General features: G+C 38.2%; 1 protein-coding gene across 1 annotated transcript in view; it reads left to right on the top strand.

Moving 5' to 3' along the window:
• Positions 1-4,638: 4,638 nt before the first annotated feature.
• Positions 4,639-26,735, top strand: part of sema3bl (sema domain, immunoglobulin domain (Ig), short basic domain, secreted, (semaphorin) 3bl) — a 40,917-nt gene continuing 18,820 nt past the window's right edge. The window contains exons 1-6 of the mRNA XM_056260875.1: positions 4,639-4,972; positions 15,457-15,614; positions 19,766-19,828; positions 22,117-22,236; positions 24,278-24,368; positions 26,302-26,418. Of these exons, the coding sequence (XP_056116850.1) occupies positions 4,879-4,972; positions 15,457-15,614; positions 19,766-19,828; positions 22,117-22,236; positions 24,278-24,368; positions 26,302-26,418 (643 nt within the window). The 5' untranslated portion in view covers positions 4,639-4,878. The remainder of the gene's footprint in view (positions 4,973-15,456; positions 15,615-19,765; positions 19,829-22,116; positions 22,237-24,277; positions 24,369-26,301; positions 26,419-26,735) is intronic.

Below are 26,735 nucleotides of genomic sequence, written 5' to 3'. Positions count from 1 at the left end.
AAGTTAGCCTATAGAAGAACGTTAATCAGCTTAAAAAGGTTTTGTAACATGTAACACCCAAAAATCTTGTAACAAGGTTTTGTAACATTTCAAAACACAAATTAAGATATTTTTAATGAAACCCGTGAGGTTTCTGTCCCTACATTGAAAGTCCAGGAAACCAAAAAAGGTCATGACATAAAGACATTGTGGAGAGGGGCCAAGATGGCGCCTGTTTAAGTCGTGTTGTTAGTTGCTCTTAAACATTAATGTGTAATTCTTGACCTAACGTGTCCTCATGTGAGTACAAACAGTATTAATTGATATAATTTGACTAATTCAAGAACCCTTATTACTGGATATATATTTTGAGGATGATGGATGTCTCACATACGTACTTTATTGAGAATTAACCTGCTAGCTGAGAAGTGAAGGTTAATTCTCAATAAAGTATTATTCTTGTCATAAAACTAATTTCAACAAATGGAAGATGGTTTAGCAGTGAAACGTGCATGATTACGTACAGACACCTATGGAGGAGGATAAAGTCGCTGTTACATAATTTCTACCTGATACTCCTACCAAGAGTCCACAGTCGAACATGCGACGCCACACTACAGAGCCATCAAATGCTGTTAGAAGCAATTTAGAAGCTAGGGAAAAAACAAGACGATTTTTTAGAGAAATTGACGGCAATTGAAAACTCGGTCTCATGTAGGCTAACTCAAGCCGCATCGCTGATCTCGGAGTTAAAAGGGACGCGATCTCTGACAAGGCAGACCTTGCTGTTACTAACTCCAGTGTGATGAAGGATGAAGTCACGTCCTTAAAGACCGAAAACAAGCAACTCTAGGAAAAGCTGGATGAATTGGAGGCATACAAAAGGCGGTGGAACCTTCGGATTGCCGGTATCCCTGAAATGGTAGGTGAAAATGTAAAGATGGCTGTGATGGAAATATTACGTTATGTTTCACCAGGTCTGGCAGATGTTCTCCAATCGACGTGGCCCACAGGCTTGGAAAGGAAGGTCACTCAGCTCTGTCGCTTTATTGTACAGTTCATCTCTCGTACGCACCATGACCGCATTTGGGCCGACGCAAAGCATTCCAAAATTCTCAAACAAAAGAACATCAGGATAATGGAGGACTTAACACAACGTGCAAGGGAAGCTCGAAATAAACTGTGGCCACTCGTGAATCAAGCCAGACTTGAAGGTAAACGAGCAGGGTTTCAGGGTTCAATTTGGTTATCTAGTGACTCTTTAGCGGTTATAATTCGTAGCGAGGTCTGCCATCCTCATGGGACTGTTTTTTGTTAGGGTTCAAGCTAGACTAGAAATATAAAAAACTGGTTCATATTAGAAAGTTCTAATTTTATTTACTAAACAATTTAATTTGGTTATAAGTTCTTGTTTGTTGTTTTATGTCAATTAAGTTGACTTATTTTTCACTTAATGTTATAGGGAAATCAGAAACTTAACCAAACGCAAAGCTTTATTTCTATTTTGTAAATCGAAATGCAGAGATGTCTATTTTTAGCAAATGGTTGTTCTGTAGGCAAAAGTCAGTGACTTGAATTTGATGCGAGCAGCAACTGGCAACCAGTGCAATTTTGTGAGGAGAGGAGTGACTTTTCGGCTTGATAAAGACCACTCTAGCTGCAGAATTTTGGATCAGTTGCATGAGGTTTGATAGTGCAAGCTGGAAGACCTGCCAGGAGAGCATTACAATAGTCCAGTCTGGATAGAACAAGTGCTTGGACTAGGAGTTGTGTAGCATGCTCTGATAGGAAGGACCTGATCCTCTATAATGTTGTATAAGGCAAATATGCAGGACTGGGCAGTTCTAGCAATCTCATCAATCACAACTCCAAGGTTCCTGGCTGACCTTGATGGAGTTATGGATGATGAACCTAGCTGAATGGAGAAGTTGTGGTGTAGTGTTGGGTTGGGCGGGACCACAAGCAACTCAGGCAGGCTGAGATGCGAGCAGCTACCGTCGGATCATCAGGCTGGAATGAGAGGTAGAGTTGTGTGTCATCAGCGTAGCAGTGATAGGAAAAGCCATGTTTCTGAATCACAGATCGATGTCATGTAGATGGAGAAGAGAAGTGGTCCAAGCACTGAGCCCCGAGGCACCCCAGTAGCTACATGTTGGGTCTTAGACACCTCACCCCTCCATGACACCCTGAACGACCTACCTGAGAGGTAAGACTTGAACCATTGGAGTGCGGTCCCCGAGATGCCCTTCGTCTTTAGGATTGACAGGAGGATCTGGTGGTTAACTGTGTCAAAGGCAGCAGACAGATCCAGCAGGATGAGAACTGAGGATTTGGAAGCTGGTCTTGCCAGTCTTAGAGCTTCAATTACTGAGATCAGGGCTGTCTCAGTTGAGTGTCCGCTTTTGAAACCAAACTGGTTGTTGTCCAGGAGGTTGTTCTGTGAAAGAAAGGAAGAGATCGGGTTGAAAACAACTCGTTCAAGTGTCTTCGCGACGAATGGAAGAAGGGATACCGGTCTGAAATTTTCCAGATGTGCTGGATTTAGAGTGGGTTTCTTAAGCTGTGGGGTTACCCGAGCCTGCTTAAATGCTGTGGGAAAAGTGCCCATGTGAAGAGAGGTGTTTATGATGTGCGTGAATGCGGGCACAACTGAGGAATAAATGGCTTGAAGTAGAATAGGATCAAGAGGACAGGGGGCGATTGGAACATCAGATAACTGGGGGGCAGAGGGTGTGGCGTGGGCTAGCCTGGAGGAAAGGGGGCAGAAGTTGTCCAAGCAGGATGTTAAAGTGGAGAAAAGAGTATCAGTTGCACTGTTAGTTTCTAATGTTGAGAGCTGATCAAGTGGAGGAAGTGTGGATGAGACTAATGAGGATAGGCAAGAGGGTGAGAATGAGCGTAGGTTTTGCCGAAAGGTGACCTCTGGAGGAGTTTGTGTTGTGTTCTGAGGCAGGTTGAGGTTGAGAGTGAGGAGGAAGTGATCTGAGGTGTGCAGCGGAGTGACCAGCATATGGTCAGTGGAGCAGTTGCGCGTGTACATAAGGTCTATTTGTTTACCTGATTTGTGAGTAGCCGCAGTAGATACTCGTTTGAGGTCGAATGAGGCAAGCAGAGTGGAAATCTGAAATAAAATAAAATAAAATTGTTTTTTGATTTTTATAAGGCTTTCGATACCATGGAGCACAATTTATTGTATCAAGCCTTATGTCAGTTTGGTTTTGGCCCAACCTTTACAAATATGATCCACACATTGTATAATAATATCTCAAGTAGTGTTTCTTTATCCGGCGGTACATCCTCTCGTTTTGTTATCCAAAGAGGTATTAGACAGGGATACCCTATTTCCCCGTTTTTATTTTTATTAGTAGCTGAAACTTTAAATCTGTAGATTGCTCTCGAATTAAAGGTATTGATAGGAGATTTCTCTTTAAGTATTAGTCAACTCACTGACTACACTTGTTTATTTCTGAATAACAAAGATCAGGTCCCTGTTATTCTAGAGGCACTTAAACTGTTCTCTGATGCCTCAGGTCTATCAATGAACTAGGATAACATTTATAGCTGTTCACCATCTAAATGATTCAAGTATATCTGGAATACAGGTTAAACAGGTAGTTAGATACTTGTAATTAGCAAATCAGCCTCAGAGAGAATTACAGAAATTTTTTCACAAAGATTACAAAAAAACTAGAAATATTTTTAACTGTTGGGTCCAAAGAAATTGATCTATTCAAGGTCGTGTATTGATTTCCAAGGCTGAGGGGATCTCTAGACTTGTATATCCTGCATTATCTCTTTATGTAGACTCTAAAATGTGTACAGCAATTGACAAAATTTTATTTAAATTTATGGAGAGGCAAGACAGAGTATGTTAAAAGGAAAACCATAATTAGAAGTGTATCAGAAAGAAGTGATTAAATGGTTTAGATTTTGAAATTATTAATAATATATTTAAAATTAACTGGATCAAGCACTGTCTTTGTGAGAAGAAATTTCCATGGTTCTTTATCCCCAAGCTCATCTTTAATAAATGTGGTGGTCTTAACTTTTACTTGCTTGTGATTTTAAATGCACTAAACTTTTAAGTTGTCCAATTTTCACAAACAAGCTTTGGATTCGTGGAAATTGGTCTACTAACACAATTTTACTCCCCATTCCTGTGTTATTGGAATAATCAATATATATATATATATTGTGTTCCTCCCAGTGGCGTTCCTCTACAGATGTAATACTAAAGATATGTTGTCTTTATTTTTAAGGTGTCGCCTAATCTTTTGATGTTTGCCCCGTGAAGCCGCATGGGAAGCGCTCGTGCCGCCTGCTGTTGCTATGGTAACCTCATCTCGCGACCGTGACTACTGTTCGCGAGAGTCAGTTTAGCGCTCTAACTAACTTTACTGAAACGTTGTTTGAAAACGCTTATTGAATGTACTATGTAAATGTACTTATTATACTTATGTAAAACTAAAAATATTTCTGAGAACCATTACCTCGCACACTTGATACCACTAGTATGCAATAAGAGAAATTGGACTCGAGTGACAGGCGAGGACCAGGGGCTCGAGACGCTGAGAGGGCGGGGAGGGTGTTTCTCAGGACTGAACGAACGAACGAAGTACTACACAAGAGAGAGAGAGAGAGAGACAGAGAGACAGAGAGACAGACAGACTTGCGCACTTGAACTGGGGCTGTGTGGGAAAATAGTGCACAGGGGCATATGCGAGCGGCTCGAGCTTTAACCTGAGACCTAGGATCCATCTCACGACTCGGGTCCAGCTGTGGATGTCCAGCATCTTTTGTTTCTGGTTTTCGTTCAAGCTTTTATAAGGGGAAACAGCCTTGAGTCTTTACAGTTTCAGTAAACCTAAAGAAAGGTTCATTGAAAGTGATCCATTCAACATGGAATTACCGGTTCTGGTTTTAGTGGCGGTGATCTTGTCTTTCGGGACCAGCACTAAACTGAATGTGCCGCGTCTTCGCCTGTCATACAAAGGTAATGCGTTTAACTTATAGCTATATATATATATATATATATTACTCATCTTTACAAACGGAACACAAAGCCAAAGATCTAATGAAAATGTAAAATGACCTGGTTAAGATTTACCCGACTATGAGGAGAGAACTCGGTAAATAGCTAGATTAATGATTGTTTTATTTTCACAGTTTGAGTGTTAAAGTTAATGTTGCCATCCCTCGGTTCATCTTGTGTGTGAATTAGTCTACATAGGTTACAGGTGCGAGTGACAGGAATGGCAATCAGAATCAGGAAAAAAATGTTCGTTGCGAAGTAGTGTGCAACACACATTAAAATTGTAACGGACGCTTCCATTAGATTAGGCTACTCAAATAGGCAACAGCTCCAGCATAACACAAATCATGGACGTGTAGTAGGCTATAGAGAATGCACATACGATATATGCAGAAAAGAACTAAGTAGTATGAATAAATATGAATTTAAATAGAGATTATACAGTGTAAATACTGTGTGTACTGTAAAATGTCAACAATGTTTAACATCGTTGTTTACATCAATTTAACCTATTTTTTTTTTGTCACAAATAATGTCTTTATTTCTTACTTGGTTGTATGTGTTTCAATTATATTTTCATCATTAGTAGGCTATCAAAGTGGTCTAAAAAAGTGAAAAAACTGATTGTCACTTAGATTTTTCTAAGGCAGTTTTTACAGTGTGTGAAGATACCTGCACAGAACAATGTTTCCAGTAAGCTGTTTCCCCTGTAGCTTTTCGCATTTATATTGCCCTCTCCACGCATCCTGCTTTGCACATTGAGTATTTTTTTTTAAGCTTTGCGCACAGCCCCTCTGTGACCTTATCAGATTCAAATCTGAGCGCCCTGTTCAGCTCGTTTACAGCGCCGTTTCCGTCTTTGCATGGCAGTGAGCTTCTCTAGAGATGTTGTGGCTGGTCTTTTTTAAACTGTGGGAAAAAGCTACGTCAGGACTCCGGGCTACTGTTTCAGCTGTTATCCAAAACTCCGGGATCCTCTTGCCTCTAGCTCTCCTGGCGCGCGCTCACATCCCCGCGGTCAGACTCTCAGCGGTGCGCGAGACAGTTTGCGCTTCTTCTTCTTTTTTTAAATCGCACTTTGCCTCTCTATTATCGGATTTATGGAGTGCAAGGAGAATGTTGCAGTGGCCTGGGCGAGTTTGAGATGTTTTAACTCTTGCTATTAGACGCTGCAGCTTTAAAATTATTAAAGGAATAGTTCATACAAAAATGAAAATTCTGTAATCAACTCACCCTGATTTCGTATGACTATTCAAGGGACACAAATTAGGTGTTAAATTCCGGTCCGTTGTTCGGTTCGCTTGCGAAATCCAGTAATTTCCATAGGAATCAATTCACTTCGTGAATTTCGCGTAAAGGCGAAATAAATCAGAAAGTTGCTTGGTTTGACAGCGATTCTGTGTTCGCTGTGATTCATACATTGCTACGGTTTTTTTTTTTTTGCCTGCAAAATTTCTCTAATTTTGGAATAACGTTTCATTAACCACATATAATGAAAAAGTTGTGTTAAGAGTGAACCATAGAAACAGACCAACAGTAGGCTATTGTGCTTCCGGACAGTGCAAACTAGCATATACTTTTGGCTATATTTTGATATATCACAGAAAAAGTCATTGTAAAACCTTTTTTCCCCCTGTGTGTTCCTTGTAAGAATAAAGTCATGGGTTTGGAATGAAATATGGGAGAGCAAATGATAATTTTATTTTATTTTGGGATTAACTATGCCTTTAAGAGAAATTTTGCTTAACCCTAATTTACCTGGAGGGTATCAGGAAGTTGGTTTGCATTAAGTGTTTATCAGTGCCTCAAAAGTTCTTTTCATTAATGATTATAAGCTGAATGGAGTGTCCAGTTTCCCTCCAGCGGTGTGTGAGTGCGTGACTAGAGCGCATCTGTGCAGAGTTTAATGCAGTCATCTAATGCTCACCCAGTCCCTGCGTGGAGCTCTGATTGCATGTAATCGGCCTGTGTTCTTCTCCATGGACGCGCTATTAACCTTGATAATGATCAGCCTAGAGATACAGTTGAACTATATATTTGCATTTTCACCACTGACGGGTAATGCCTGTTGATCATTCTGCCAACTGAAAAGGCTAAAGCATGCACACACACTCATCAAGCTGTCAAAGCTGTATGGATTGGTCTGGAGGGAGCATGTTATGTTTTGAATGGGAAATGAGGGACGGCCTGTATATGCCAGTAGCTGGGCATTAAGTGTGTGTGTGCGGATCTGTGGGGTCCCTTGGTGGGTCAGTTGTGTGTGCTAATTTAGGAGAGGACAGTTTTTCCAACCAAGCTCCCTCACTCACTTTCACACCCGCATGCATTCATATGTGCACACTGGCACACTTTTCTCTTTTATGGTTGAACATACACAGAGACGCATAGGTGGGCGGATCTGTGTTTGTTTTAGTTTACATGAATGAATTAATGCGTTTATTTTTTTAGCGTTGCCCAGATGTTTGTGGAGGGTTTTGTGAGGTCTGGCTAAAGAATCTGTCACTAAAAGAATGTTTGATGATTCTTTGGTTTCGTTCACATTCTCTCACTCCCTAAATATTCCCAGCTCCCTGGAACCGTTTGTTTGAGAGAGAAGGCCACAGAGTTTCATGTCTGTAAGATGGATGTTGTGAAACTCTCCCATGAGATTGGGGTTCTAGATTAGGAATTGCTCTAAATATTAAAGGAGCTTTGAGGGATGTTTGAACTGAAACTGCCAGACTAGCGACTGAATTAGACACGCTTCCTCTTACCAAAAGCCCAATTACAAAGATACAGTTGTGCCATTGAGAATATTGTAATCAGAGACGAATCAGGAGAACAGCAGCTTGTAGCAAAATATCCATTCTGACACCAACTAACATCTGCTTATAACAGCTGAACATGGCATTTAGCTTGAACGGTCCGCATCTCAGATTCTCTCATATGGCCAGCTTTATGAATCTGCACAATGATTGAGTGGCAGAAAGTGCTTTAAAGTCGTTTGGTTGGCAAAGCAAAGTACCTGCATGACTTTTTTTTTTCCTGTTTACAGATATCTCAGGGCCTAATTCAGTCAAATCTGTCAAGTAATAGGAATATTTTCTGCCATACCAGAAAAAATGATCTCACAGCACCTTTAATCATGCGTGGTCAAGGGTAGACCTTTGAAGGGCATATGCCTTATCTTTCAGATAAAGATAAATATTATTTATATAAAGTATAGCCTATTAGCCTGCACAGTTTTTCTGTAGTTGATCTGCAATCTTCAGAATGTGTAATTTAATATTTGAAGCATTATAAATACACTTCTTTCAAAGCAAGCTCTCAACCCTAAGGTCAATTATAGTCACAAGTAGCCTACATGCCAGACAAAGACGAGTTACAATTGCATTATAGGTCTGTAATGGTGCGATCAAGTTCGTATTTATGGGTGGGAACTGGGAAGTCATAATTACGACGCCAGGTGTAAGGTTGCGATGTACATCAATTTAATTCTACTTCTAGAAAATGATTAATAAAGAACGTGCATTAGATGTTTTGTCTTATCTTTTTATTAAATTTATGAAGGTGCTGTAAACTGAATGATATATTTTATCGTAATTGTACAATACTGTCTTACTGTCATAATGTGTACATGCAACTTAGCTAGTTATAATGTAAGTTTAAAAAATGTATTTCATACATTTCACATCAACAACAGCATTGTGTCCTCCATGCTTTCTCACACGCCCTCAGAACAATCCAGAGTTTCCCACTTGTAATTTTGATGGTGTTCATTTGCGTTGTACGAAAAAAAACAAAAAACTTGTAAATACGATCTTTTACAGTTCTGACTTCACACATCTTTAGATCGATGTCATAAAACAATACAATTTCAGTCTAAGTTTTAGATCTAACTAAAATGAAACTTTTAAAGTGCATGTAAATGAACTGATTCACAGATTGTGTGCAGGTCCAAGTGGAGTTCAGAGAAAATATGGTGTGTGAAGTAGGAAAAAAATAGGTGGGCAAAACTGAAACCTATTGAGGAAATGAATATCGGTCTGAAGGTTTAGGTCAAAAGCATAGAGTTCAGACACATACTTACACACTATACACACACACACAGGAGACAAGAATTCAGTGTTTGTGCTGTGTAAAATGGATGCAGGTGGAATTTTAATGAAAGCACACATTCCCTCCATCCTTGTGGAGTCAGTCAAGAGTTTGCGGTGTAACGCGGCTGAACAATGCAGCATTGTGGCGGTTTCCTCCTGCGTTGAGGGGAGTTCGCAAGCTTACCGCAATTAGGTCACAAGCCCTGGACGTGATCACACGCACTGATAACGACCACAACAGCTGCTGGTCACTTAAACTATGATTTGATTTTTTAACCCCTTAGCTGATGACTGTCCTGGGAGCCGTCACACGAACACATGCACACTTAATTGCAGCTATAATGATCTCGAGCACACTGCACAAATACAGCTGCCCTCTGTACACACTAAATGCACACACACTAACATATGGAAACATGGCTGCTAAAAGGGATCAGGGTTATAAAGGGCAAAGAAGAAAGGTGTCAGAGAAAGCAAAGAATAAATGGAGGTAAATAAAAGGAGGAATGGTGTGGACCGAATTAATTTCACCCACTGTCATATAGATTGTGTGAGAAAGAATTTTTCTTTTATTCTTTCTTGGTAAATGTGTAAACAAGTCGTGGAGTCTGTGTGTGTAGCCATAAAAAGGTGTTTTGTCTCGCTGCTGGAGTCTCATTGTGTGCGTGTGTGTACAGAGGGGAAGGCAGTGACTCTCTCATGGCTGCTGTCCAGAGGGGTTTATCTAAACCCTCATGTTCTGATTCTTGCTTTGGGGAGAGAGGGGATCAAGAGAGGCCAAGGAGATGGAGAAGACAGGGGGACTAAAAGAATGAGATTGACAAAAGGAACGCTGAAAAAATAAGCTGGAAAAAGTGGGTTTGAGGGGGATGAGGGGCTTTTATGAGTTTACCAGTAAGAGCTAGTGTAGCTGGATTTGCCCTGCAGTAACGTGAGTGTGTGTGACAAATGAAGACAGACAGGCAGAGACAGAGAGAGAGAGAATTAGAGGAAACAGCGCTACTATGATACTATAGAGAATTACGTATATGAACATGCATATGCTATCAGTCAAATGTTTGGACACATGTACTTATTCTTGTTTTTATAATAGTGAAGTCATCAAAACTATTAAATAACACAAACAGATGTTTGGGGTATAAGAGATAAGACCTCATTTTAAAGAAAGCCCGCTATTATTTGTCTAGATTCCCGATCTGCACACTCCAACTTCGTGAGCTGTATATACTGGGTAGTTTAATTTTTTTCCCCTTCACTATCTGGTATAACTCATCTATTTAAAAAAATTAAATAAAATGTATATTTATACTATAGTACACTATATATACACCGTTCAAAAGTTTGATAAGATTTTTTTCTTCAAAAGTAATTAAAAAGTGACATGACATATGAAGGCCAAGTATGGTAACCCATATTCAGATTTAACCCATCCAAGTTAGTGCACACACATTAGGATCAGTTAGTAGTAAATACACACACACACTGCAAACCGTGGACACACACACAGCCCGGGGTGTGATTGCCTTACTCAAGGGCACCTCAGTCATTTCCTGCCAGTATTGAGAATTGAACCTACGACCTTCTGGTTACCAGTCTGGCTCTCTAACCATTACTTCCCCCTAATACTTTTATTCATCAAGGATGCTATAAATTAATCAAATTGACATTAAAGACATTTATTATGTTATAAAAGATTATTTCAAATTAATGATGCTTTTTCTATTAAAAATCCAAAAAAAATGTATCATGGTTTCCACAAAAATATTTAACAGCACAACTGTCTTCAAAATTGATACTAATAAGAAATATTTCTTGTGCACAAAATCTGTTCACAATATTACAGTTTATATATAAATCAATTTAAATATATATATAGTAAGATAAGATTTAACACATACAAAATCAGTTCACAATATCACTGTTTTTACAATCTTACCGGCGTCCTCCAACTTTTAAACGGTAGTGCACATAGTGTAAAACAGAGTGGTGTAAGTGTGTTTTGTGCATGATAATGAATGTATTCAGTGAATTTGAGATGTCTTAGATTGTTTTAGTCTTAAACATGCTGTGACATGTTGACATACTCTATATTCGATTTGTTATATGAGAAGGACAGTCTGTGAGAGAGAGAGAGTGCAGTTCTTAACATTGTGTATTCTCAGTGCCTGGGAAGACACCAAGAGATCTTCCTGTCGATGTTCAACTCTGTGAACGCTCTCCCCTGCTGCTCACTGCATCAGCCATAATCAATTAGTTCCACTACACACTGCTGACAGAATCAGCCCAAAGCCCCCAAAGGATCAACCTGATACTGATCTCACACACACACACACACATGATAAAGTACATACACGTTATATATTAATGTATCTGTCTACAGCAGAGCGGAGAACATGATTAACTTTCTTTGCAGACATGTTTCCTCCTGAGGGTTATGTATTCATCTATTACATATTTATATATCCTTTCTCACTTTCTATCTTTTTATCTTTCTCTTTCTCTGTCTCTTAATCACATACAGACACACGACCCTTTAGACATGAGAATAAACGCAATCCTTAAGGCAAACGGCCCATTCGGTTTTACCACAAGACCTCTCCCTCCTTCCATTTTCATTCACTTCATTACCAGTAAGCGAAATCTAAAAGGCAGGCCAGATGCCAACAAGCATGTGTGTGATATTAATGGTTTGTTTAAAAAGTTGGTGGTGTGCCACTGTGTAGAAAGCCCACTGATGTAAGAAAAAGTTTAAGAGAAAAAGGAAAGGAATACATTTTCTACAACATGTGTCAATGCAATTCCAACAAACCCTGTAAATTCTGGTTTGCATTTATTTAGCATTTCTCTACTATTCATCATCCTCTTTCCTCATTGATTACGCAAACACAGATGTGATTATAAGCTAAATGATTTTAAGATCATAGGGTTTGAAGAAAAAACATGCATCAGTTGAACAGGCCTATATCTTTATGAGGTGTGTCTGTGTGTTGTATGAAGCCTATAATACCTGGAGAAAACATCCATTAGCATTTCAGTTCATCTTAATGGAGAAGAACGATGATTTGTCAGCAGATGAAGTTATGACATCCTATAACTGGCCTGCTCTAACCAGACACCCTTGTTTGTAACTACGTCATGTGTTCTGACACCAACAGAACACTACATTTTTAGTTCTGTTCCAAAGTGTTACACATTTACTGGCATCCGTATAGCCTCTTACTGTCACACTGGAGGAGGACCACAACTGTGTGTGTGTTAGAGAGCGAGTTCTTTTTGCCAACTCAAATCTCTGCGTGTCGTAATATTTTCAAGTTTGATGCCATTAAATTGGTGATTTGTGAACTGTTATTTTAACAGAAAAGAGAATTTTACAGGAGAGAGCCCAGACTACCTTTGAAATTTTCACCATACTCTCTGAGCGTGTACTGTGTAGTATATGTGTCTGAGACACACTTTCACTTAGGAGGAGGTGGTCTATACAGCCCGTAAAATTTGGTAATGTTTCTCACCCTCTTCCATTCCGTTCTTCTGTAATCCAGACGAAACGCCATACTAATATAATCTGACAGGGGGACTGTCCCGATACCCACACGGTATTGCAGTCTTGACCACTTGAGAGCATGTACACGTGGAAGGAAGTTAGTGCTCAAGACTGTCCCAGATGAATGCCAAAGCTCAGTGCCCTTAACACACACTAAATTCACACTCTCTTATGCCGCTTCAGAGCTTTATTTGAGGCCAAGTATCCCATCATTGACCATGTTCAGGAACTCACGTGGAACGAAATGTCAAGAATAAATATTTTGTAAAATGATTGCAACTGCTTTTTATCACTTAATTAGTGGAACCACAATTACAAAATTATGATGTCTGATATATAGTACATATATATATGTATATATATATGTTGTACATATATATATATATAACGGCATTTAAAAAATCTAATTGTGTAAAAAAATATTTTGTATGTTTTGTCTGTTTGTTTTGTGCTGTAGATTCAGTAGCGGTGTTGATAGAACATTGAGTATTGTCAGTAGTAGCTTATAGAATTAAGATTAAATAATTTTTTGTTTATTTTTTTTGTTTGTTTAATATATTGTTATGGTTAGTAATTGGTTTGTCTTTATTCCACCACTGTGTAAATTTTCTTCCTCATAAGTACTAAATGATTCCCATCTCTACTAAAGCCCTGTGTTTATGGTATTAAGAAGCGTTTTCATCAATCCAATCACAAGTCGACAATGCAAAATGCAGGTGTAAACGGGGTCTAAAACGTTTTGAGCTTGTCCACTGTGGACCACTTTCATAGTCGAAAAAGCATTTGACCAGATTGCTTTCATAGTGTAAATGCTCATGTGGTCGAATGTGTTTGAACAACTCCAACTACTGACCTAATGCGTAAACATAATGAGAAGAGCGCTAGCCAGAAGGGATTTAAACTTTGTCGGCTGAATACCTAAGTTTGGTTGAAGACAGAACGAAGCACGTGAAAGAAAGAATAAAAACGTACTGAGCACAATGTTCTCTCGTTCCTGATTTCTAACACGCACTCACAGCGTTGGTCTAAGATATTTTGTAAGAGAGAAATGGAAAAGACTCTTCTTCAGAAATTCTTCAAAAGAATTTCTTCAGATGTATGTGTTTCTGTTACATTTAATTGTCTTCACATGTGTGTTTATGGGGAACACAGGGTTGATTCATGACTTATTGAGATCATCTGCCAACATTGTACTCTAGAGTAGAGCACTAAACCGCAGGTTACCTCAGGGCCTCGCTGCAATTACTGTTCCTGTATGTACCCGCTGGATGAGACGCCTGTTAAATGACAAATAACCAGTGATCTGTGACTCTGTATATGTGCTCTTTTTTACAGTAAGAGAGTATCTGGGTCAGTATTTCACTGTTCGGACTCTGTGTTCTGGAAACCAAACCCTTAAAAGCTTTTATCTCTTGGTGAAACTTGCACGCAAGATCATTCCATTAAAGAAAGAACAAAACTCTTTCTCCTTTGTTCAGCTTGTTAGTTTATTTGAGGTTTATATCAAAATACCTCACACAATGTCAAACCCCACAACTGTGTGTTTATGTAACTGTGTTTGAATATATCTTTGCCAGTGATTGTTAAAATCTAAAAGTCTTTTGGTAAACTCTTAAAATGGCCGAGAGCGAGTTTTAATTGATTTATATAGAGGAGTGTTGTGGTGGTATTTGTTGCATGTGTGTGTTTATAATTGTGGTTTAACATTTGGCTTTGTTGTTTGGCTTCTGTTTGTGCTCTTTTCAGCGGTGCCCAATTAGCGGCTTTAGACGCGTGCCACCCTCTCAACGAGGCCTCATTCCTTCTTCAGCTGCTCTTTCTTCACTCCTCTTTTCTGTCCAACCTCACATTATATGAAGGGAATGTGGAGGGAGTGTAGCGCTGTACTTCAGGATACTAGAGAACGATAGCAAGAGAATGTGTGTAGTTCAGGTATTCCCTACATTATGGGGACAAAATGTACTTATCTTTAGTTTAAAATGACAAAACCACGGCAATTTGGGGGATATTCTCATCTGGGAAATACTTTTTTTTGTTTTAGTTTTAAAAGTTTGGGTTTGGCTCTGTAGTAGTTATAATTAGCTTTTTATAAAAACGATAGAAGTCTATGGTATGTCCTCAAATAGGTTATACACACACACAAACACACACACACAGGCGCAAACACACACACACACACACACACACACACACACACACACACACTTACAATTTAGTAAATATGGCAAATTCACGTGAACAACTTGAACACGATGTGAAATCTGCATGGGGAAATTCTTCACCCTAAGGCAAAATTTATAATTGTGGGGAATCCTATTAAAATTACTGGATTTAGCCCATGACGATTTGTTTATTTGCATTTTTGTCAATACAACATTTTTGCATTTAATGTGGACAAATTACTTTGTCGAAAAATCAGATAGTTACTCAGTGTTAAGGCATTGAGATGTTCAACAGAAAGCACAGTCTCTTCAAGAAAGTCACTTGCCAAGTTTGGTAAAATGCCTCCGCTACAAAAAGTACTGACGTAAACTTGCATCCACAAAATTTTGACTTGCAGCTTTGAACAAATAGTCACGGCAATAAAGCACAATTAAATTTAATAGACAACAAGAGAAACAGATAAAGAGGGATTTAGTTCTCAGAGAACTCCGATAATTCACAAGTGCTTCTCCTGCTGTTCTGGATTTACAGTAAGAACATAATAAAGTCAGTCCACTTTGACCAGGAGAGAAAGATTTATTGTAATTTTTCAGTTGAAATGTAGTGTTCATTGTCATGTCATTCATAATTCATATCTCTTTCTCTTTCTCCCTTTCACACAGATCTGTTGGCCACAAACCGTACCTCCGTTTTCAGTGGTTTCCATGGCGATCTACACTTGTCGGCTGTGTTTTTGGATGAATATCACGACAGGCTTTTCCTGGGAGGGAAGGATGTTCTCTACTCACTGAGACTGGATCACACACATGATGCTAAAGAGGTAGCGGACACACTATCGTTGCGATAAGGTTAAGATAATATGCTGCCACAAAAAAGTGTTAGAGCTCTGAAAAAGTGCAAGTGATGATGTAGCTGTATGAGGGTATGTTAGTGAGAGGTATCATGTTATTCAGTCTCTACTGGAGACTATTATCTACAGACAAAGATAAAATCAGGAGACGCCTACATGTGCTGACACATTTTACACATGATTAGTAAGGGGTGTGAAAAGGCCGGTTCTTGTTTGATGCATTGTTGCGTTTAAAAACTAGATCACGTGCAACAGAATGAAAAAAGCTGTTTTAACTTGACATGGAGTTTCAAAAGCAGCAACATGTATCCCACCATTGAGAGAAACACTCACAACAAGGTATATAAAAGCTTTGTAAAAAACATATTTTTTTATAAATATAATATTTATAATGTATTATAATATTACAACTATTATAAAACCATAATTTTAAAAATGTCATTAAATTAATATAATATTTAAAGCAACCTAATGGGGCTAATTCTGGCTAATCAAATTAGCAAGTTTGTAATTGATCAAGTAATGTTTGAGCATCAGGTTTTTACTGTAAAATGTATTAAGCTTTCAATTAAGCTTTCAAAAAAAATTCTAAAACATGTTTATGTATAATAACACACTGAGGGATGCATGGCACAGTGATTAACTTGGAAACTTAAAAATGGCACTTCATGACAAAAAGGCTGCCCACTCCAAGGGAAATTTTGGAGAGCTCAGGTCTTTTTTCACAGAAAGCAAGACAAATATGTTTAACTTTATCACAAAACTGTTTACTTTCTCACTAATATAAAAATAAACACATATGAAATTTTGTTTGGTAATACTATAATCCAATTTAATAAAAATTAAAAAAGAATGTCTTTGTATTTTGTTTCCTTTAGAGCTTTAGAGCTCTTTTCTCATCCATCAGAATGTTTATTAAAAATCACACAAAAACAGCTGCCCACAAACACACATTAAAGTCATATAAACTGACCCCACTTGTGACAAAGACTTGTTTAGACCACACTTAGACATATAAACACGTAAATGGTCTTGCTTGATTTTACAAGATCAATGTTTGGTCCCCTTTTTTGTGTTATTGTCACAGTTTTGTGGTAGAGTTTATAAAATAAAGTTGTGAGTTATGAGAACCGCCTCAGTGTGTGTAAATTAGTATTGACCTAAATGGACTGTAAAAGCAGAAGTGCTTTTGGTGTCTCAAGGGTTTGGCAGGTTTTTTTCACTATGCAATTATCTTTGTGTGTGTGGCTGAGGTTAATTAAAGCCTCTGTTCATGTGAATATGTTTTGACTCAAGTCACTGGAGCCTCAACAAATGTGGTTGTTTTCGTATGTAATCTCCAAAGAACTTATCATTGTGTGTGGCCTTGTTAAATGACATGAACAGGAAGAGGAAGTGCATTGCCATGGTGACAGACACATGGGAGTGGCTGCCACCTCTGAGGTTATGACCCCTTGACCTTTGAGCCTGGGACAGGCGTGTTCTGCCTTGTTAGACCCTTACGCACTCTGTAAGGCCGCTGTGCAACCACTGGCCACTCAGTAATTGGCCTTTTTTTTAGCCAGAAAACAAAATGAGGATGTTTGGATGTGTGAACTTACGTGTAAAAGATTGTTTTGCAGATGCTATCAGTAAAGCTTCTCAGTGGAAGTGGAGAGTGCCACAGAAATCAAGCAATGATTCATGATATTGTTCTTTAAGCGGAAAAATGATTCAACCCTGATTAGACCCTTCTTCCCTTCTTCGCTCTTGGGCATGTATTTACTGTTAATCCCGAATCACCTGCAGCCTTCATCATGGCTGATCTCGGTTCAGTGTGAGGAATCATTTACATTTACATTCGTCTGTAAATCTTAGCTGCAGTGTTTCTCCCATGGTTAATGGAGGATGGTAATCTTAAAGTGGTGTATCCAGAGCAAATTAAGACCCTTTTCTTCACACCATGTTTATATAAACAATGTATTATACTAGTATAGTGTTTTATGATTAATAATGACCTTTCAGGTCGATATGACCCAGTGACGGTAGGCTAACATAACTATTTTTAGTCCAGTCACAAAGTGTCCTGAAGAATAAAGGTGATGACTAATTAAGGAAACAGGAAATACCTTTATGCACAGGAAGGATGCTGGGTAACGTCGTTGATTACAGGTTCCGGATTTAGACAATGTCAAAATGTGTAAGAGCTTGAAAGGATACATAAAAACTAATGACTCACTAATGATTTAATCATGTGAAGCTGTTCAAACTAGCTGGATTGAGGAGCAACATTTTTTGAATGATATCTACAATTTTACAAGCAGTAGAACGACTTTGTAACTGTGTGATACAAAAAAGTCGATCAGCCAACAAGTCCAGACAGTATTTACATTTAATGCATTACATTGACAGACATTCACAGTGACTTAAATTGCATTCAAAGTGTACATCAGCTCCCTGGGAATTTAACCCATGACCTTGGCATTACAGGTACATGCTCCAGGTTTGAGCTACAGGATCACTATTTAACATTACTCTATTTTATCTGAATATGTTTCTGTCAGGACCACAATCTTCTAATATGATTGACAATTAGCATACAGTTAGGATTGGCGGTATGGTTCTGTTCTGGGCAATAACTCCCTGCCCATCCATGCAGCCTAGCAGCAATAACCCCCCTTAGGGTAATAGAACAGAACCAACATGAAAGTATTGCAGATATCATTAATTAAAGTACAACATAATTCGAGAATTTAGTCTTATTTAGAGGGGAATCAGAATGCCGAATGCTGACTGACGAGAGGAGGAGCTGGGGATGGAGGAGGGTAATTAGCTCCTGAGAAACGCGATAACTGCTGATAATACTGAAGGAGCTTATATATATACAGTGATAGACGTCATATTCCTATAGGTAGACGTGGATCAGCTGAGAGTCAGCTGATGCTAGCTTGACTAACGTAACCTGCCAGAACTGACGCTACGCTTAATTTTTGTTGGAAACATGATCTTCATATGTGACTGATATATACTGTTATATGTTTGCTTCAATACTTCTTTTAAGGAATTGATACTGTTTATCTAATCACACAAATTGCTATTTAAAATTATATTCTGTTAAGTTTTGCTAAAGGAGATATAATGCAATCATGTTTGCAGATCTGTATAAACAAACCCAAAAGTCTGTGTGAGGTCTGAACGTGACAGTCGTTGTGTGCCAGACTGTTCTTTGACACATTAATGTGTCAGGATGTGCAATCTCTGTATATATATTTTGATAGAGGACCCAGCAGATGAAATTGTTTATTTCTCAAGCATTCATAACATCAGAATATAGGTTTTTGTGAATTTCACACTCTCAGATTTATTATTTTCATAACTTTATCTTTATTGTTGACACTCATGGGAGCAGCAAAAAAACATTTTTTTGTTTTTGTCACACACCCACCCTCGGAGGCATACCTCACTCTACCCCACATAATGAGCAGAGTCAAATATAATAAGTCATTTGTAGTTTGGTTTCCCAGAAGAGTGTAAACACTGGCTCTGTGAGACTTTCAAAACGTTGCACTGTTTAATTGAGTGTACAGACACAGCAACATCAGCTCAACCAATGGCTCAAGACTGTCTGTTTGTCTGACCAATAGCAGTTTATTGGTGTTCAGAAGGTTCATTATTTTTGCAATTCCATTTAAAGCTGCAAGTTGCACAGATGTTATTCACTTCAGCTTTAAAATCAGAATTACATTGCTATCAGAAATTGTGATCATATTTTCTCCACTATTGTGATGAATATTCGAGTGGAACAGAGCGTGAACACAAAAAAAATGAATGTAGGGCGGGACTTGATTTTGTCCATCTAGAATGGATTGAATCATTGGATCGTTGTTGTTTGCTAATTGCTGTGATCTCATGTGAGTAAAAGATTACAAGATATAAGAAAAAATTATGCACACTGCAACATTTGCTAAAAAAGAACAATTGTCCATTTTGATTTCATGGTGGCTTTAACTGGTGTCTGATTTTGTAGTTGTTTGGATCTTTAGAGGCTTAATTAGTCTTAACAAGTAACAACAGCGCTGTGCTTAGTGTGTGTTTAATTTATGAGATGATAAATTTCATGTGTTTTTCCTCTTTATCTCCAGATTCATTGGCCTTCGTTGCCTGGGAACCGTGAGGACTGTATTCTCAAAGGGAAAGATCCCGAGGTGAGTGAATTCCTGGTTCTGGTTCTGAATTCACTAAGAACATCAACAAACTCATAAGTCGGGTCAGTGTGTCATAGTTTCCAAAGTTTTTTTGGGGGGAAGCTGGCATACTTTAGATGTCAGGTAATTTGGTGAATATCCTAAATCCATCAGATGACAGTAAAAATCATCAAATGTTTGTTTTGGACTGTTTGGTTAGTGTGATTCTCAAACTTATTTCATGTGGTTCAATCTGGAGTTTCAAATGAAAACATCTGTCCATCCTCAGCTATACTGTGAGTGTACTGCAGTTGGCGTTATGACTGGAGAGTAGAAGCCAAACGCCCATAAATGAGATTTGATCCACTAACTTATTGTTGTCTTGCTTCCAACCAAGTGTGTGTGTGACTCATGAGTCTCTTAAACCTAATGACCGAAGAAGGCTGTCCCAATACACAGAACGTAGTTATTCTCTCGTTTTTTAAACTCCTCTTTGCTTTCTCTTTCTATTTCTGTTTCTTGTTCTTTTTCTTCTCATTCAGCCTCTCCCTTTTTTCTTTCAGCATCATGAATAGGTTAATTATGTTTCAAGTTAAAGCTTTCCTGTCCTCTGTCCCCAATGGTGGAATGTCTTCCACACACACACACACACACACACACACACACACACACACACACACACACACACACACACACACACACACACACACACACACACACACACACACACACACACACACACACACACACACACACACACACACACACACACACACACACACACACACACACACACACACAGGGATATACACTCTGCATCTGCTAGTGTTTAGTATGTTTCCCTCATAAAGTGGAAATGTGAGGTGCCTCCATGGTTACATGCTCTGGTGACTGTCCCGGCAGTATTGTTTGATGTGACAGGTGAGTGTGATTTCACAGCGGTGTTTTAATGACTCTGTTCATTGTGAGTATGTGTAAGGGAATATTTGTTTTTCATTTATGCTCTAGCTGGTGTAACACTGAACAAACACACAGTCACAGATATGAACTGAGTTTTATTTAACACAGGACACAGCTCACACATCCCAAAAAATGGCTGGTGTCTTTACATGAATATGGGACATTTTAGTTTCCTTTTTTTAGCATTAGAAGCGCAAATCCTCTTTTATATGAGAACTATTAGATATTGTGGATAAACTAATGTAAATAGATTAATAAATTAAATACATAATAGATTGTTTTAAACCCAAACCTCAGAAGTCTTGGCCTTCTTAACTGTATTCAACAATTAAAATCATGCAGCAATTTCTTAATTTTGACATAATCAGTTGAATTGATATTCAGTCTATTGTAATACAAATATTTGAATTATTAACACAATTTAATGACCAAAATCATTTATTTATCTATTCATTTATTTATTTATTATTTATTTGAATATGTACATTTTAATTAAATATTTATTGCTTAAATAAAATTTCACAAATCAGTGTTTTATCACAAATCGGGTTTGTCCCAAATATTGATAACAGGGCTACAAAAATTGTATATAAATTATAAATTTACTATTTATATTTATGTGTTTGAGTAAAATGAAAATATTTTGTTTTATTCTCTAAGTTACTGACAACATTTATTTATTTATTTATTTTTAAGCTTCAGGCTCTGTTTTATGCCTTGTTTATGCTAAGTGACTGGCACATTGCTGCTTTGGATCTCTCTTGCGCTCTCAGCCCTGCTGGTTAACATCTGGTCGCAGTTTGAGCATCTGCCTGCATCTTTTATGACCCTTGACCTTTCGTTCATTTATGCTCCACTGATTTTGACCCTACACAGTCAATGAGGCTGCATACAGGTGGCCATAGTTAAGAGTGTGTACATGTTGATAGTGTGTGTTTGTGTGTGTGATGTCTTCCTCTTTCTGAACCCTTCAGTAATTTAAACTTAAGAGCTTCATTCCCATGTTGAAAGCTCTGATTGGGCTTCAGTGAGTTTTAAGTAGGGATCCTTTTCTTGATATTTGTTCGCTCTTTTTCTCTGATCCATTAAAATTAGCTGATTCCTGTAACTCTCCATTTACTGTAAACACTTCAGGGAAATATCAGTCAAACTCACACATACCAAAATCCTTTGATTTCAAATGAGCACAAACTGCATTTGATGGGTTTAACCTGGTTGTCCAATGTAAAATACATGTGTTGGTATGTTTATGTAAATAATTGTGCTGTAATGATCCAAATTGTACGCTCATTTGCTACCAAAACCCCCAATATTTTAAAATGACCTCTATCTTTGTGTGTTTGGGACAGACGGAGTGTGCAAATTTTGTGCGTTTGCTGCAGCCATTTAACCGCACTCATCTGCTGGCCTGTGGAACTGGAGCTTTCCAACCCGTGTGTGCGTATGTGAACGTCGGACACCGTGGAGAGGTATGAGCTAACACTCCCTCCCACTACTTCACACCTAGTTTGTTTGTGTATGCACATCAGGAGAATCTAATTTACTTATGTATATCAGAGACCAAATTGTTTAAGGTCAGAGGTCACCCACCAACAGACTAGAGGTCAAGACTAGATCATGAGAGAAGATACAAAGCAAAAACACACACACTAATTCAGAGGATTCAGAGCAGAGGATAGAAAAGAGAGATATCGCTTGCGTGTGTGATACAGTCATATGAATATTCTGGCATTGGACAGAATACAGAGTGAGCTGCTCTTACTTCCTCTGAGGTGTTTTATCTTATGTGTCACCTCACAGGGCGTCAGAGATGTCTGACAAATAGACAATAGTACATTGTGTAACTGAACTGGCACAGTTCACCACAGGTTTAATCTGTTTTTGGCATCACTGGGCTCACCCATACGTCTGACATCACTGACAGTAAAAACTACTCCATTACTATTATTACACATTAGATGAAAACTCGTTTACACTTTATTTCGATAGTCCAAGACATTCTACTAACTATAAGTAACTTTGAAACTACACGTCAACTAACTCTCATTAGAGTACTAGTAGACTGTTAGGTTATGTTTAGTAGAATAAGTTGATATGTACTTGCAGGGTTACTTATAGTCAGTAGAATGTCTGTTGAGGACCATCAAAATAAAATGTTATCAGATATTAAGCAGACAGTCTACTAATCCTCTAATGACTGGTAGTTGACATGTAGTTGCAAAGTTACTTATAGTTAGTCAGATGATACCATTTAGTTTTGTAATCAGAGCAGTATTTATCTGCAGCAAAAAACATTTAAGAACTTAATTAGGGTGAATTGAAAATACATGTTAATGATACATATACAACCAATAAACTATTTAAAACTTTGATGTGGATATTTTACTTGTAAAAAATTAAATGCAGACAAACTTCAGTATTTCACTAAAGAAGACACAGGGATTTATTCTCCGGAACATGAATCAGGAATCAGTAAACCATTTATTTGAACCGGTTCATATAAATGTAAACCCAAACTAACCATTTCCCTGTTCTACTTACAGTAAGAGAGAGAGAGAGAGAGAGAGAGAGAAAAAGATTGTGTATGAAAGCACAATCATTGCCTCAGCTCTTTTGGCTGTAAAGCTACGTGTATGATAGACCATGTCAAGAATAACTATGATGTAGTGTTGTGTTATGCTATTCTGGTACTTGTTTCAAAAAGTAGTTTGTTACTTGAAAAGTTATGCTATTATGAATTCAGCTGAAATACTTTCAGGCTACTGATAAATGTAGCAAGTAAAAGTGAAAAAAGTAAAAGTTACTCCCTAACATTGATAGTTTCTGTTTGGGGTCAGTTTGACTCAAAACAAATCACAATAAACTACTGTTCAAAAGTTGGGGGTCAGTAAGTTTTTTTTTTTTTTTTAAAGAAGTAAGTACTTCAGCAAGGATGCATTACTGTAAATTGATCAGTGACAGCAAATACTTTTACATTGTTACAAAAAAATCTATTTCAGATAAATGCTGTTCTTTTGAGCTTTCTATTCTATTTTCTATTCTATTTGAACTTTCACAAAGTTTCGTGAAGTTTTTTATTTTTTAAAAACAAAAAATAAACATAAGCACCAAATCGGTGTATTAGAATGATTTCTGAAGGATCATGTGACACTGAAGACTGGAGTAATGATGCTGAAAATTCAGCTTTAACATCACAGGAACATTAAGCCCCCCCTGTAGTGTACATCAGAAAATGTTTTTATAGTATTGTAGAATTATTATGTAAAACCATCAGGTTTTGTTTATAATCAGTTATTATACGATTAGGTGAAATCAAGAAGTAGTAACAATATTGAATATATCTTTGGAAATATTAAAAGGGCCTTGGGGTCTCTAATACCCCAAACAGAACATGAGGATTGTAAAAACTAAACAATAAATTTTTTCACTAGCAAGAGAAATGTATGTGTCAACTATAGTTTATTGTTGAGTTGTGAAATTGATGTGAATATTCTGACTTCTTGTTGGCAGCATGTGTTCAGTTTGGACCGTACCACAGTTCAGAATGGGAGGGGGAAATGTCCTCATGACCCCAAACTACCCTTTGCAAGCACCTTCACAGGTACAGTGCCAATGTGTCAAGTTTCTGTGTAAAAGTTCATGCCATTACATGTGTGTGTGTGTGTGTGTGTGTGTGTGTGTGTGTGTGTGTGTGTGTGTGTTTTGGCTCTTGTGTGTGTAGGGTGGAGATTTCTGCTTGTCAGTTGTCAGAGTTTATGGGCCTTTGTAGATTGACTGCTCTGATGGGGGAAATTTGAGGTGCTCTTCAGGCCAGGTTTAGTGTTACGGGGGTCTTCTGTGTGTGTGTTTGTGGGTGTGTTACAGTCTTCTGGGGCATAGACACATCTCCCAGTGCGTATTGTGTGTGTCTTTACAACAATGCACAATCTTGGCTTTCTTTGCTTGTCATTTTGCCAGATGCAATATGTTTTGGGACAAATTTTTAAGGTTGCGTATTAGTGAACTTGGAGATCTTTCACATACTAACATACACGCATTTCTGTCAGATAATTCATGGGTAACAGAGTTTTTTTTTTTAAAGTATGTGTTCATACAAATAGATGCAAATTATAAACATGTAGTTAAGTTTAGTAGGTACAGAAGTATTATAAAAACTTCTAATCTCAGAAGTAACGTGTTTGTGTGACTTTGAACGGCTATTGACTGTATATCAGGACTAGGGTTGGGTATCGTTTGGGTTTTATCCGATTCCAGTACCTACTCGGTATTTTTTAAACGGTTCCGGTGCTTAAACGGTTCTTAAATCGGTACTTAAGAAAATGAAACCGCACACACTTTATCAAAAAATAATACCCTTTAATTTACAGGGCCAAACTGGACACAATATTAACTTAAATCTTTAAACAATATAAATACAAGTAACATATGGTAATAATAAAACCAATATAAAATAAAAATTCATATTTACATAATATCAAATGAAACAATATTGTATCAAACAATGTAATAATACTGGAGATTAATAGAGATTACTAGCAGGCAGAGCTGCCAACTCTCACGCATTGACCGTGAGACTCACGCAAATGACCCTTTTCACACAGAAAAATCGCGGACAAAGAGGACACTGACAGACAAGACAGAGAAGGTTACTTTTGATATGGAACAAATCCACAGCTGTCAGATTCTGTCAATATTTTTACGAGATTCACACAACAAATAACGTTTTGGCTCTTTGAAATGTGACAGATCGCTGTAGCGCGTCAGTTCAAACGGCACATGATACAGCAGCCTACAAATCCACTGCTTCTAAGCTACGCAGCGTTGAGTGAACCTATGAAAGAGAACATCTCTGGTTGGTGTAACATATCTCCCAATAGGGAACGGGACGCTGCCAAGCTCCTCGCGCTGCCGACCAGCTTCCTTTTTCGGCAGAGAAATCTGAGGAGCAGATGGCGCCCGCGCGCCAACATAGTATGACGACGTAAGTGCGTCGATGCGGCGCCCGCGCCATCAGCCAATGAATTGGCTTGATTCTATATGGGATTCAGACTATCGGCACACCCAGAGGGCGTTCTGACAGGTAATTTTACACGTGAAATGCAGCCAAACCTTGCGAGAAACAGCGCGCATCCGAGACAGAAGAAACTGTGCTCCAAACTGTGTAGCACACGCACGGCGGAGAGAGAGAGAGCGAGAGACCTTGTGTGTGTGTGTGTGTGTGTGTGTGCGCGTGTGTGCCTAATGAAGTTAGGCACCGAAATCAGGCACCGAAATTTTCGTTCTTATTCGGTCTGGTTACTACCGTTTACGTCGGAACCGGTTCCCTATTGGCACCGAGTTTCGGTACCCAACCCTAATCAGGACTGATTTATAGGTGTGTGAATGTGTTTTTTTTTTGCTGATAAGATGATTTAATGAAAACGTTAACAGTGGGGCTTCCTTCAGAATTTTTTTTACTTTTCTTATCTCTCACATAAGATATTGAGAATTCAGCTGTCTGCAATGACCTCCAATGCTCTTTCACTCTCTCTCAGGTGGAGAGCTGTACACCGGTCTTACTGCGGATTTTTTGGGGAGAGACTCTGTGATTTTGAGAGGTTTAGGAACTCGCTCACCCATGAGAACAGAGACAGATCAGAGAATTCTACACGGTACAAAAATATTTGATATTGATTTGAATAAACATTCTTATTTCTTATGTATTTTATAGCTTTTTTTCTGGTGGAAATGATGGTGATGGAAATGACAATTTAACATTTTTGGAAGAAAATGTATGACTCCTTTGTCTTGCTAAAACTAATTTCATAGTTAGCACAATGTGTCATAAATACACAAAATTAAAGAATATTTTCATACACATATTTTGAACAATTATTCAATTGAAAAGCTTGATTGGAAATGAAATACTATACTTTATTAGTGGAAAACTTGTTGTGGAAATCAGTTTTGATATTGTTTTTAAAAAAGT

The sequence above is a fragment of the Rhinichthys klamathensis genome, unplaced genomic scaffold (genome assembly GCF_029890125.1).
Source record: "Rhinichthys klamathensis goyatoka isolate OS25496 unplaced genomic scaffold, OSU_Roscu_1.1 h1tg000180l_1, whole genome shotgun sequence".
Lineage (NCBI taxonomy): Eukaryota > Metazoa > Chordata > Actinopteri > Cypriniformes > Leuciscidae > Rhinichthys > Rhinichthys klamathensis.
The sequence above is the reverse complement of the archived record's forward strand: the minus strand, read 5'-3'. Positions and strand labels throughout refer to the sequence as shown.